At 49.3% G+C, this 14,906-nt stretch overlaps 1 protein-coding gene across 8 annotated transcripts in view; it reads right to left on the bottom strand.

Moving 5' to 3' along the window:
• AAK1 (AP2 associated kinase 1) overlaps positions 1-14,906 on the bottom strand; it is a 74,609-nt gene that overhangs the window by 48,357 nt on the left and 11,346 nt on the right. For all 8 annotated transcript variants that reach the window (XM_027697612.1, XM_027697609.1, XM_027697611.1 and 5 more), the window contains exons 3-4: positions 4,158-4,276; positions 2,122-2,230 (exon numbers count right to left, since the gene is read on the bottom strand). In XM_027697612.1, the coding sequence (XP_027553413.1) occupies positions 2,122-2,230; positions 4,158-4,276 (228 nt within the window). The remainder of the gene's footprint in view (positions 1-2,121; positions 2,231-4,157; positions 4,277-14,906) is intronic.

Below are 14,906 nucleotides of genomic sequence, written 5' to 3' on the forward strand. Positions count from 1 at the left end.
ACAGGCACACGGGGTGAGCTCCCATCAAACAGGCACACGGGGTGAGCCCCAGTGCCCCAGAGAGCCTCGTCCTGCTCTGCTCCCCACCCTGGAACTCTGCAGGTGGCACACGAGGAGCTCACGAGTTCAAATTAAGCTCACGACAAACCTTCCCCAGAGGCTTTTTGCAGTCTGCTTACTCAGCTTGTTTTGTTCTCATCTCCTCCCCTAAATCCCAGGGTTTGCATAACCTGGGCAGGTGTCACAGCTCACCTGGGCAGGTGTCACAGCTCACCTGGGCTCCAGGCAGAGCTTCCAGAGCAGCACATCAGCTCCCACAGCCCACCCTCCCCTGGCTGAGTCAGCACTCAAGTTATTCTGACTAAGCCACATAATTTTCTTTTTTTCTTCCAAATAAGACTTATTTTGTCCGACCAGAGGAATAAAAGGTTGAATCTGGGGCACCCACAGTCCATAGATTAGCTTGCCACATGTAAGGAAGAGGAGGGAGGGAGGGAGACACTCAGAAAACCCACACACTCAGTGGCTTGGCTGAAGTTGTCAACCGGCAAAAATTTAAAAATCCATCTGTAACGAGGGAAACTCCAGACAAACAAAATCAAGTTTTCATGAACAAGTCCTGAATTGGCCTCAACTTTGAGGTTTTGTTGCTGTCAAGGCCTTTCCAAAACAATCCAGAGGTTCTTTCCCCCTCAAAATGCCCCATATAGACAAACTCCCTTCTGAGGCTTTGGCCAAGCAGAACTGTATCACTCCACATCACAAGTGTCGGAAAACTTCCATGGTAGGAAAGAAAAACTCAGTTTAATAAATAGTACAGCTGTGAACATTTTACACTCAAAATGAGTGTGGTTCTGCACACAAAGACACTGATTTGGTTTGGAAACGATTTGCCACAAAAGAAAAATCCATGTGTAACAACCATTCCAGCCTGAGTGCTGCAGACAGAGGCAGGCCTGTGCTCAGCAGAGCATCTGGCAAGAGTAAGCCACGTCAGAAATGGCATCTTGCAGCTCTCCTCCTTTCAGATGGAAGGAAACTCCTTAAAAAGATGTATTTTACTTATCAGCCCCAAACTTGGCCGATGCAGCTGGAGGAAGTGCCCGTGAGTCGCTCGGGTTTGCAGTTCCCCCATGGTGGGCTCTGCACAGGGAGCTGGGCAGGGATCCCCCGGCACTGCCAGGCCCACTGATCACACTATTCCTTGGGAGAGTTAGGTCTGAGCTTACAAAGAGCTTACTGAATGATCCCTTCAGCCAAACTACACATCAAGGTCTTCCTTTCACCACCAAACAAACCCAGTACAGGGTACTCAAGATTCCTGCACGACCCAAAGCAGCAAGGAGGACATGGCAGAACAGAAACCTGCACTGTTCATGTTTAAAGGCATTTTAACATCTAGATGCCCTTGCTGCAATGCACTCAGCTTCAGTCAAAAGCCAGACAGCCCAAAAATACTTCTTTGCATTGACTGCCACCACCCAAACCAGCCACAGACTTCTGAAGTCACCTGGCCAAAACATTATTTTTGCTAAACACTCTTCCTGAGGGAGGCATCTGAGCCCAGCACACGCATCATGTTCCAAGCACCACATCCCAGCCACAAAGATCAAAGCTTTGGGATGGCTGGAAGAGCCTGTCTGGCTACAGACAGCCAAGCAAAAAGGTCAGAGGTAAGAGGAATGCTTTTTGGCTTCACATTATCCATGTCACACTTCTTCCAGAACAATCCTCAGTCAGGCTGAAATGGAACAAAGCTTGCAATGCAACATAAAGAGAAGAAAAATTTCATTCCACAGCCTGGGAGCTTTAGAAGAGCCACTTCTTGTGTGGACCAGCCTACAGACAACAGCAATATGTACTTTAGGGTTCTCCTTCACAATGGAAAGGATCCAGGCCTACCCTGGGCAGGAGCAAAGGTACCAATCCCATGAGCAGAGTCCACACAGCCTCACATGTCAGTCCACTTCTCCACCCCCAGTTCTGGCTTTGCTTCCTGGCAGCCAAGAAAGGGCCAGGCCTAGAAACAGCTTTTTTTTTTAAAGGAAGATGCTGTGCAAGTTCCCTGCAGGCCCTGAAGGAGCAGCCCACCCATGGCCAACACGCCGAGCCCACACTCACCCCGACAGAAGTCCATGAGGATCAGCACCTCCCACACGTCCCCGCTGCTCACGGAGTTGATGCTGGAGTCGATGTACCCGACGATGTTCTTGTGGCCAGACAGGTCCCGCTGCAAGGCACAGAAATTCCAGCCATGAGCCAGCCATGAGCCAGCCATGCAGGGGAGCAACCTCATCCTCTGGTTCCTCCACGCTGCACAGGCTCCTGTCACTCTGGGTTAATCACAACGCAGAGCCTGAACAAACCTGAGCTCTGTCTCTACCTGTTTTCCTTCCAGAAGGATTTGAGACAAACAGCAGAGACACAGCCAGCCTGGTGCATTAACCTGTTCAGGACTGGTCCAGATTTTGGCACATTCCCAGGCCAAGCCCCCAGAGCTCCTCCTCTGCACAGGGCAGATGGTGGTGGTGGCCACGCAGGACATGTTGTACTTACTTGTCTCCTTCCACTCTTCTGCTGACAAAAAGTATCCTGAATCTTCACCATAAAAAAACCACTAAACCAACAAAATAAATCTTAACCTTGCTTCTCAAAGTGCCTTATTTTAGGTAACCTGATGGGTTAAAGCACAAGTTCTCGTATAAATTACTTTTCATAGAATCACAGCCTGGTTTAGGTTGGAAGGGACCTTAAACATCATCCCTGCCATGGGGACAACATGCTAAACCTGCAGGGAGGAGTCATTTCTTTGGGATTCCAGCTTCACACACAGCCCAGTCTGATGCTCAGCTTCACCAGTAAAGGAAATCAAGGTTCTGCTGGGCACATCCTGCTCTGACACTGTAGGGCTGCAAAAACCGATTCCTTATTGCAGAAAAGCTGGGAAAGAAGGAATTGTTTCCCTTTAGGACAAAGATGAGTGCCTAGGATCCAGTCCAGGAGCAAGAGGACCTGCTGGGTAAGAAGGGTCCTCCTCACCCTCACCTTCCAGGCGAGCCACACATTCCAAAGGCACCAAAGACACGGAGACAACGGAAACACCAGCAAGTAAAACCCCAGTAACCAAGCTCTGTGAGCACACCTCAAACCTTTGATGTGAGACCTGATCTTAACTTCTCCCACAGAGCCATGGGATGACAAACCACGCCCAAAGCTTCATTGTGCTATCATGAACACCAGCAAATTCACTTTAAGGGTATTAACCTCATCAAAGCTACTTCAGAAATCACACCCAGAATTGCCACAGGTAAGAGTTTCTGATATGATCATCTATCCCAAACCTGTACCTTACGTGGTAAATTCACAGAATGAGGATTTTATATATTTTATGTTTTTTTTCCCCACTTGTAGCTGCTCTAAATGTTCATCAATATCTTTGGATACAACTTCAGAAGTGGCACTTCCCATGTCTACCAGGCTGCAAACAAGATTAAGCAAATCTATTTGGATCATCTCCATTTTGTCTTTGTTCAGAGATGCTAAGTTTAAAACAGCTATCCTATCATATAAATCCTGTATATATATAATCTAGAGAAATATCCCAGAGCTCATTACAGATACTTTCCCATTTCAAAAGCCCTGACAGTAACCCACCATTACCTAACAGTAATCTCCCAACCCCATCGATGCCAAGATAACCTTCATCCTGCCCCAAAGGAGGAGAAGCTGCTGGAATACAGATTTATCTCAGGATGGGGGTCTGCCATTCCTGCACTGATTTCAGTTCAGACACATTTACATCAGAACCATCAGCCTTTTCTGATGAGGTCTAACAGGCTGAAGACTTTGGCTCTCAACTGAAGACTGTCAGACAGAATTCCAGCACCCCCAGCCATGTTTGCCTCTTCAGCTCTTCCTCTTCCCATCAGGCCACAGGGTTGACACGGGAGCTTTTTTTCTCCCCCCATTTTTCTGAAACTCCCTGGGTTTTTTAGCTACCAGGTTTTGCTTGTCCACTGGAACCACTTACATTTGAAATAATTCAATACTAAATTTTCACAGTCACATAACTCCAGGAGTCAGGTTTTGCTAAGAAAATGCAGGCTCTCCCACCACTCCACTGCAGTGTGGTGTCCCAGCACAGCCCAGTGACTCACCATGATCTGGATCTCCCTCTTGCAGACCTGCAGGTCGTACTCGTTATTGACGTACATCCTCTTCAGGGCACACTTCACCCCATTGCTCGTCCTCACCAGAAACACTATTGCAAAGCCACCTGTGGGAGACACAAAATCATCCTGTTCATTAACAAAGAAACCTCTTGGTCTTTGCTTCCAACCCCATCCCTGCCTTGGAACAGTCAGGAGAGGGAGGGCACTGAGCAGCTGCCGCCACTCCAGGGTGGGAGTGCTCCCACATGTGCTTGGCTCCAGAGCCTCCAGCTCTGCCCAGACAGTTATTTCTGGGAACTAAAAGGGATCCAAGGGGTAAATCTTCAATCAATGGCAGCAAAGTTAACATTTAACACCTCCATAAAAACACACAATTACACCGGTTCCTTGTCCTGCCACACACTGCTCCATCAATTCCATTATGAGAAGAAAGCTGAAGGACAGCAACGCTGCCTTGGACAGAAATCAGAGCTACAGATCACCCACTGAACCACCACAGCCCTAAACTTAAAAGGCTCCCCAACTTTGAAGCATTTGAGTACATTACAAAGCTGATTTGTGCAAGAAGCAGAAGAAACATCTCCCACACGAGGTTTGATGCTTGTGCTCTTAAAACAGGACAGAAGAACAAGGGATGAAAAGTCACAATTCATTCTGTGGTCATTGCTATAAGTAAAGCCAGGACTCCCAGGATAAATTGACTTGTTTAGGATGAAAGCCTTTCATCTCTGTCAGCACTGCACCCAAACACAGGGTTTGTATTTGTGGTTCTGGCAGACACAGGAAGGTGACTGAGGATGGGGAATAAAGGCATCAAAGTTTCACGCGTGGCTCCGGAGATTGGAATGAATCAGGACAAAGAGGCCCAGGGATCCAAGGAGCCAGAAGTGCTGCAAGGTGGTAAAAAGGGAGGCACGATGACACTGCTGGTGCCACCCCCCAACAGCACCTCATTTGCTCTCTGGTACCTCACACTGCCCCACACACTCCAGTTAAGCTGCAGCACTTCTAAAGCATCAGCTCACCAGTGAGTTCTGTTTCAGGGCTGCCATGGCCTTCAGAAGTCCCACAGCAACGAGGGCAGCAGCTGCACACCACAAAAGGCAACTCACACCCCAAAGAATTCCCTTGTCAAAGTCTGAGCCCTTCGGAGAATCTCATTCTTCACCAACTGCCAGAAACCACCAGACCAACCCCACACACAGTTCCACCAGACATGTTTGTACCTGGTGGTTACTCAGCACCTACAGGAGTTGCCTCCATCATGTGACATGTCACACGTGACAAACAGAAAGCTAAATCTGAGTAAAACTCAGCGTTAAAACAGGCTGCACGTGACAACTCCACTCTTGCACCAACCAGTGCTTACAAGCTGTTAACCAACCAACCACCACAGCCAAAAGGCCACTGAAGCTTTCACTAAAACTGGGCTTTATCTTCACTAAGAAAAGACTGAAGAAGAGCACATGGCCAGATCACACTGCTGTGATCAATGCATAACCCTCTCTGTTATCAAATGGCTCTTCTGACATTACAGCCCATCTGCCAGAACAACACAGGAGGTAACATGCAAACAACACACCTGCCAGCTCCAGAGCTGCTGAACACAAACCTCTCTTGGCATGCAAACCCCTCAGTGTTATACACCAATTTGCCACAGAACTAGAGCAGCATTTCCTAGGAAGCCCCGTTGACTTTTAGGAGCAGCCCAAGAAGATGTTGCAAAAATATGGAACAGAAAGAGGAGAGGAAAAAGAAAGGGGGGGGGAAGGAAAAAAAGCATAAAGCATGCAGACTTCAACTAAAAGTCTTAAAAACTACACCCCGGCTGCAAAATGGACATTCCCATGGAGGAAACTGGGACATGGCCCTGGGATTCAACATCACAGCTGCTTCCAAGCCCTCGGAGCCCTGCAGGGCCTCCCTCCACACTGCTCACATTCAGACCCCAGAATAACCCCGACTCCCTCCCTGAAGCTGCTGCAAGTTGAGGATCTCAAATTACAAGTGGTTTCTAAGAGCTCCTGAACCCGCAGCAGTAGCTTTATTGTTCTCCCCAGCCACATTTGTCTCGTTTTTGGAGAACAAATCTGCACATCCCACTGGGGATCTTTAGCCCAAAGGGTGGCTGCTGAAAAAAGCAACACAGCACTACTGATTCTAATTCCCCCTCTTATAACCCACAGTGGAGCCAGTAAGAGACAAGGGACCCATAACCAACACAGCTTCCCCAATCCCTACTGTCTTAACATTTTACATTTTCCAAAATCACTGGAGAGATCAGGTTTGGATTCTTTTTTTCAGTTTCTGTACAATACTTCCATCAACCTCAGATACAATCTAGAGAAAACATTAAGAAAAAAAAGTTGGTTTTTTTTCCAATTTATTACAGCTCAGTCATCATCAAAACTTTTTTGTAATCACAAGACTTTTTTGGGAGGTCTTTTTCCCCAAAAATGAGAAATCAGCAGTGACCCATAAGAAGCCCCCCCTCCTCTCCAGGGGTTCAGTTCCCTTCTCCCAGCTCCTGGCCAGGCCAGCAGGGTCCAGGACCTCTGTTTACAGTGCTGTGCTCAGCAAAAGGAAACACGAGCTGAGCAGCAAAAATAGAGCAATTAAACTTTAGGAAAAAAAAAAAGCAGCTCCACTAACCTCAAGAACCTCCTCCTAAATCTTTGCTTCAGCTGGGTGGGACTGGTACCTCTTCAGACCAACTGCTAATGCCTCATTAGCACAGGTCCTTTTCCTCTATCTGGATCCTAGGCTAATTAACAAAGTCACCTCCAGAGCACCCTCGTTAGAATATGCACATCATAGTATTTGCTTACAAGCCAACTGGCACAGAAAACTATATTCTGTGCAAGGGAGAGCACAGCTAAAGCATCCTGAGAGCTCAGAGGAGAGAGACACTCAGAATATAAAATATGTATATATTAAGAATATAAAAAATAAATAAAGTAATAAAAATTAAACTAATGCTTTCTGACACAGGAGTGAAACATCAACGCAGACACGTGGCCTGGAGCATCTTCCAAATGCAGCAGTGACACAAATACATCAGGAGAAGCCACATTCAAGAGGATCCTGCAACATCTGCACTTCTACAAGTCACAGGAAAATTACACCCTCGTGTCCTCCTCCCCCTCACCTTTGACTCCTGCAGCTTCAGCTGAGGACACCTCACACCAACTGTGCACAACCACTGAACCTACTTGGTTACGTTATTATTCAACTCCCTCTGGCTGCACATTAAAGCAGGACAATTTTGCCCCTGGGAAAAGCAGCAGAGCTCCCTCCTGAGAAACAAGGGCTGATTCCATCAGGGACACAGAGCTTTCCACACAGCAACCCAGAGGAAGGGACTGTGCCGGCAGAGAAGCAAAATCTGATGATCCACATCCATTGGGGAGTTTTACTTTCAAACAACTAAAACATCCCCTGGCCCACCTGCCTCAGTTAAAGCAGACCACAACATTCCTTCCCGGGTTTTGATGGTACCCAGGATTTAGTCCAGAAAGGCACAACAGAATCAAGGATGTCTAACTCCCCTCAGGTGGTCACTCCACATTTAAACCAGAAGGTGTGAAAAATACCACCCAAATTTGAATTTCTCTGCAGTTATTACACCTTCCACTGCTAATTGGCTTCAGCACTCCCAGTCTGACATGCAAAGAACGGGGCTGCAAAGAGTAAAACTGCAGGAGGATGAGGGAAGGGAAGAGGGTAGAGACACTCCTCACACACAAATGGCTCCAGAAATCCAAGATCCAAATCCATTGGCGGGACACAGGTCAATGTGAAGGTCACTGAGAACCTTCCCCCCAGCCTGCCCTCCAAAGGAGCACGGGCAAGGCACAGCACTCAGCTGTCACACATCACACACCGTCACAGGAACGGGGCTGGCACATCCATGGCCAGAGCACAGCGGAGCCACAGCAGGAATCCTGATCCTTCCAGGAGTGCTGGGGCCTCCCAGGCCAAGGGCAGAGCTGAAGGTACATCTGCCCACGGGCTGCTCGAGCCACAACCACTGTGCACCTGAGGGTCTGAAATGGCAGGGATGTCCTTGGCACTCCCTGCCCACACCTGGAGAGATTTCCTGTCGAGTTTTCTGTGCACAGGAGATGATTTGGGAGCTTTGGTCTATCCTTCACCTCCCAAATCCCCCAAATGTTTATTACTGACTGTGCAAAGCAAATGGCACTGGCCCCAAACTGTTGCGCTGCAGACAGAAGTTTAACACATTAAGGTTGGAGTGAAGGTGCACATGCAGGTTATTCAAAGCATTCGAAGCATTTGAAACCTTTTTATGGCAAACTGCAGCCAATATTCCAGACTCAGGCCCAAAGAGCAGCTCAGAAGGAGCTGTGCCCCTGCAGGGACCTCAGGAGCAGCACTGCTGTGGCCAAGCAGCTGGCATCAAACACAGCTCAGGTTTCCCAGCAAGGTGTGACAGGAGAGGGGCAGCAGGACCCACCAGATGCCTGAAACGTTCCCTCAGCAGCATCAGCCAGCCCAGCTCAGCCCAGGGAGGGACAGAGCTGTCAAGCACCTGGACTGTAGCCAGCACTGCCTAACCAAGACTTTCTAATGGATTTAAGAGTTCTGCTTCCCCCAGCAGCAGCATCACCCAGCAGAGGAGGGGCTGTTCCCCGAAGCTGGTGGATGTATCCCAGGGGTTGCAGGGTAAGGGTGGGAGCACCTGCCTGGTCACTGCCCAGCCCACAGCCAGGCTTTGCTCAGACAAGCACCCAGCACCCTCTGAACTCTGAATGTCTCTCACAGCACAAGGCTGAAATGAATACCCTCACCTTGGCTTTTAACTTCCTGACAGCTGGGTCACCCTTCCTCCTTGCCCATTACAGATCTACAAACCACCACCTCCTCAGCCTCAGGGACCTTCAGCTTCCAGAGCCTCAAACCACAACCAATTTCTCCCTCCTTACTCCAGTCCAACCCCCAACTTTGCTAAATCTGGGCAAAGCTGAAAGGCAGTAGATCAAAGACAAATGGACAAGCAATGATGCTGAAGCCCTGCCAGATGCACATTACAGGACCATTTCCTGGTATTCCCAGAGAAGGCAGGAGCAGGCCAGGAACAGCCAGCTCCAAGGGAACAGCCATCCCAGGATCTGTGTGACTCCCAGCCTGCCAAGGTCAGCCCAGGAGCCTGAGCTGCCTGGGGGGAAGGCAGATCTCTGTGCCACACAGGGCCAGCAAGGGTGGGTCCCACACAGGCAGAGCTCAGAGGCAAAGTATTCCAGGCACCGGGAACATCCCAGGTCTTTGCAGGTAGAGCCTCTTTTCCAGTGAACGTATGGAAAGCAAAAAGCAAGAGATCAGTCCAGGCTTCAGCTGCAAATAAATCCAGAGATTTGCAAGCACCAGAAGGGATAAAAGCAAGAACTAAGCCTGAGTGTCAGCTCAGAGGACAGTTTTGCCCTGCACAAGTGTCTGTGAGTTAAAAGTTCTGAAGGAAATTCAACTCCTTTCCTATACCAGCCAGCAGAAGCTGTATTTTAATATCATTCTCATTCTAAGATACAAAAAGTTCTTTATATGCTCATTCTTAAGACACATGAACATTGTTGAGCAGGCAGCACACGGTCAGTGTTGGGATCACCATCAGCTCAGAGCCAGCACCAGCCACAGGTCTCTGGGGAAACATTTTTTGTGCCTCTTTGGCACTTTAGGCCTGTGTCAACAGCAGGGAAACATGGTTATCATGCTGCACACTGCTGGCCTGACTGCTGTTCTTGCTAAAAGGTTTTAGGATAAGCTGAAAAAATACTGGGAAGTTCCAATTATCTCCAGTCAATACAGATGCCAAAGCAATTTTCCATGCAGGTTTGTGTCAGGGCACTGGCCCGTTGCCAGCACTGGTAGTTATGTTTTCAGCCCTTCTGTAATTTCAGCAGGATGCAGAGCTGTTCACAGCCAGGCAAGCACTGCTAAACTAGGTAAGAGCAGCTGCCCAGGGCTGCACGTGATCCCCCGAGCTGCTCCAAGGTAAGGAGATAGCACTGGGCTCAGCTGAAGGGATTCACGTGGATTGCACGCCTGGAATCCTCCTGCAACCAGCAACACTGACCTGCAGTCACCCACAGGATTGCTGTTCCATGGAATTTGCACTAACTGCTGTTATGGTGAGGAAGAGCACAGAGAAATGGGTTGCTTCTTCCATCACCCTGTTGTGATGGAACACAACAAGGCTCCTTTAGAGGTGCCTTTCACCAGGGATCCCATAAATAAGCCAAGCCCAGTAAGTGCTGCCACTGCAACCGTAGTGTGAACAGCACAAACCTCATCCTCCATGGACACCCCTCATCCTCCATGGACACCCCCCTCATCCTCCATGGACACCCCCCTCATCCTCCATGGACACACCCCATCCTCCATGGACACCCCTCATCCTCCATGGACACACCCCATCCTCCATGGACACACCCCATCCTCCATGGACACACCCCATCCTCCATGGATACACCTCATCTCCATGGACACCCCTCATCCTCCATGGACACCCCTCATCCTCTATGGACACTCCCCATCCTCCATGGACACATGGACACCCCTGCTCCTTCTGGGGTGGCACGCTGGGGGTGGTAGGGGAACCACCTGAGAACCCCCTTCCTACCACCACAACTGTGTCATCACCATCACCTCCTCAGCCCTGCTCCACACCTTCACCCCCTCAGGTAACTGCTGACACACAGCATTCCTGCAGGCAGGTGTTGTGGCTGCCAGACAGGCCCTGTTTGCAGAGAATCACAGAATATCCTGAGTTGGAAGGGACCCACAAGGACCCTCCAACCCCCAGCCCTGCCCAGGACAGCACAAGAATCCCACCATGCTTTGTCCATGCTGGGCCAAAATAAAGCAAGTTCAGCTGGAGCCAGGCAGTGTTTGAAGTCCCAACTCAAGAGACCACCTGAGTTAATCATAGTCCAGAAGCAGGGCTGGACTCTGCCCTGTGCACACAGAGAAAAGGAGGTTGGACTTCACAGGATCTGCAGGACCAAAGGCCTTTTAACAGACCACCAGTGCTCCCAGAACACATTCCTGTGTTCCCCAGCTCTGCTGGTCCCCTGCCAGAGACAGCAGGTACACCAACAAACAGGAACAGCCTCATCCAAACACAATCAGGCAAAGCTCCCTCTAAAATCCTGCTGAGGGTTCCTCCCAGAGACACCAAGTGCTGTTTGCACAGGAGCAAAGGAGACACAGCACGATGATCTCCCAGCTGCACGTCTGAGCTCGGCAAGAGCAGCTACAAAAACATCTCCATGGATGTGCCTTCCCTTTGCAAACATTTTCAAGGTTTGTCTCCAATCACATCCCTCGGTTTTTTCCAGGGCTGTGCTGAATAACCCAAAAGCTGTTGGGTTTGAGGAGGAATTGCTCCCCTTTTCAGTTAAGTCAGTCAGATCCTCGGCCTTGAAACTGTCAAATCATCAATTCCCACTTTCAAAAATAAATAAGGAATCAGTGTTTCATTTTGAATTTTCTCCATCATCCTTCTACAAACAAATTAACAATACCTGGAATTACCACAGCTGCTGATAAACACTGTGGATGCCACTAAAAACTTTATTCTTCAGGGGTGAAATTCTTTTCTGAACTGGACAAACGGTGTATGTGGTTTTCCCTGGAACTGGTCCCAGTTTGCTGTGTTTTAGCTCCATCTCATCCCCCTCCAGACTCTTTGTGCAGAGAGCCCACTGTGCCTCAGCCCTGCAGCTGAGGGGACAAGCCAAGTGCTGTTCAGATGTCCCCAAAAGTGTCCCAGGAACGTTCAGCCTGCAGGGACGGCGGGTGAGGCACTCTGAGCTCTGGCTGTGCTGGCAGGCACTTCAAATTAAGTGCTCTGCTGAGCCAGGCACAAAGCCACTCCTCAGCTGCACAGTTCCAATACTCACTGATCCTTATCCACCAAGAATTATGTCATGTTTTGCTTTATCTCACAGGCCAGAAGAACTTCCTTAGCATTTACCTTCCTAAGTACAAGGGGCAGGCTCACTCAGGTTTGTTTGTTCCCCCCAACAACCAGGATGCTGTGAGCCAGTTACAGGAAAATCACAGTGACTCCCTTGCATGGGGTGTTTCCAGCTCACCATTCCCAAAGCTTTACCAAAACACAGTAATTTATTTTTCCCCACAGTCATGGCCACAGCCAGCTGAGACACCGACACTGCCTGTTCCCCATCACTGGACACCATCCCCTGGCAACACCAGCACCATTTTCTCTCTGCTGCTGTCCCGAGGAAGCCCATCCTGCACCTCTGACACCTTTAACTGGACTAACACACAGTCATTTAACAAAAATAGGAGGTTTTTCCTAGTTGTGTATATACAGTAGTCACTCCTTCCCACCCAAACCACGCTATGATGCGATTCTTGATCCTAAAGCACCGACATTTTGGGGCATCTTTAGCAGAGACAGAGGTGGCTACAGCAAACCTCAGCTCTGGAGTCACTCACAAAGCAGAGTCACCACAAAGAAGAAAGGCCAAGGAAAACACTTTGGCCCAAGTTGAGCAATGCAATCATCTGTAATTACTTCAGCCAGCGTTCACAGAGCTCTGCAGGCACAGCAGGGAAAAGCATTCCATGTGCCAGTGCTGTTCTCCCACAGCTCTCTGGGCCAGCTTTCACCAGGGGTGAAGGAGTAACCCAGGCTTGGCTCCCCCAGCTGTAAACCCAGGCTGGAGGTGGACAAGTGACTCATCTGTAGGACAGGGGAGAGCACCAAGGTGCTCCTGTCCTGGAGCAACTGGGGCTGCTGAGCTGCAGAGACCTCCAAACAACCTTCCTGGGACTGCTGGGAGGTGTTACTGGGCACCACACCACGAGAATTGAGAGACTCACCAGCAGCTCCTAAAAAAGCACCAAACCAGCAGTAACAGGAGGGGAAGCAAAGGGCCACAGTCATGTACTGATCACATCTCTGGGATGATCTGGTGTGACCCCCCAGGTCTGCTGGTTAGTTGTGATATGGGCCTTTGATTTTCCCTACAGCTCCCCCCGTCAGCTGTGATGGCAGCAGGATTCCAGGGCTATTTTTGTGGCTATTCATCTGCACCAATATATTCTTTCTGCTGTCTTTTATTCCACTCTTCCACTGCCCAGCAGGAGGGTATTGCTGCACATACCTGCTGAAAACACACCATCTCAAATCCCATTTTCCTCCTTTGGATGCCACTTCTCCATCACTGGTGAGCTATTTGTTTTCAGGACAGCATATTTCACCCCAAATTAAGTTTTCTGTTCCAGTATTATTCCTTTTCATTACCAAGTGTGCCCACAAACTGGGAGCAGCACTGTGAGGTGTTCTGCTGTGATACATGACAAGGAATTGGAAGGATCAGGATCACTGCACATTGCTTTTTCTGCTTTATGAAGCATCCTCAACACCTTTAAAGTCACAGAGCATCAGCATTAACACCTTTAAAGAAAAATACAACTCGTTTTGTTTTTAAAGTGGTTTGAGGTGTAATTAAGAAGCCACAGTAAGAGGCAGGGCTGTAATAGCCAAGGTCATAAAAATATCAAAGGAAGCAAAGACAACACTGGTACAATCTATGATTTACTGAGCTCAACCTGGAACTCTGCTCCCACTTCCTTCAGATGGAGACAGCCAGAAACACCAGCAATTTGCAAATTAATTTCTCTGTTCTTCAAGTCATGGTCTTAAAATGGTGCTACTAGGGTGGGAAAACCTGTGATTAACAAACAAGGCAAAAAATGGAGAACCTGACTAAAGAACACGTGGGTCAGTGTGACAGCACAGCACTCACTGACAGCAGCAGCACAAGCACAGGCCCTGCTCACACAGCTCAGTCAGAGAGCTGCTCTGCTCACAGGAGCTCTGCAGCCTGTCCCCAGGAAGCAAATCCATGCTGGAAGGGCACCCTGGGGTGTCCAAGTGCAGAACAGACCCTCAAACCACAACATCTCGCAGTAAGAGAGAGAAGCAAATCACCCCACCAGGATGGGACTGAAGGTTCGCCTCTCACTCCATTTTGGGTACAGCACAGCAGGTTACCCAGAGGAAGCAACACTTTGTACGGGTTTTCCAGCACTGTCAGGTGTCACAAAGGGCCCTCCCTGTTGCCACGAATCCAGTCTGGAAATGAACATTAAATCTGCTGTTCCCAAGCTTGGTGTGGTCTGGTGAGGGTTAATCACTGACAGCCAGAGAGCATTTCCTACCCCTCTGTTTTGGGCAGGCAGGGGGAGGTTGGCTGCTCCTCTGACCCTGCAGGTCAAGGGCACTGCAGTGTTCCCAGAGAGAAGATACCAGAATCACTGCAGTCCAACAGACCCTGCAGGGTCACCAGCAGGACCTCTGGTACTGAACTCCTTTCTCATGCTCATCTGCCCCCAAGCAGCATCCCAAAGGTGAGCACTCAGAGCCTTCAACCTGCCCTCCCTCTCTCCAGTGGTTTTACAACTTTACAACTAACACAAAATCTGCACAAAAAAGCAGATTCTATTCCTGCCCCGGTGGAGTTGAAAGGAGGTAAGTTGAGTATGCCAGGAGGAGAGGACAGAGGGAGGCTTTCCCCAGCCTCATTTCACCCTCTCCAGGCTCTCTGAGCCACACAGGCCACGCTGGAAGTGTCACCACGTCACCCTGGCACAGGATTTCACCTGACTCAGCCTCTCGCTCACAGGCACGACTGACACTGCCCCAGTCACTCCCAGCACATCCTTCACCCTCTGCTCACACTC

Source organism: Neopelma chrysocephalum, unplaced genomic scaffold (assembly GCF_003984885.1).
Source record: "Neopelma chrysocephalum unplaced genomic scaffold, ASM398488v2 Primary Assembly neopelma1_120, whole genome shotgun sequence".
In the NCBI taxonomy this organism is placed as follows: Eukaryota; Metazoa; Chordata; class Aves; order Passeriformes; family Pipridae; genus Neopelma; species Neopelma chrysocephalum.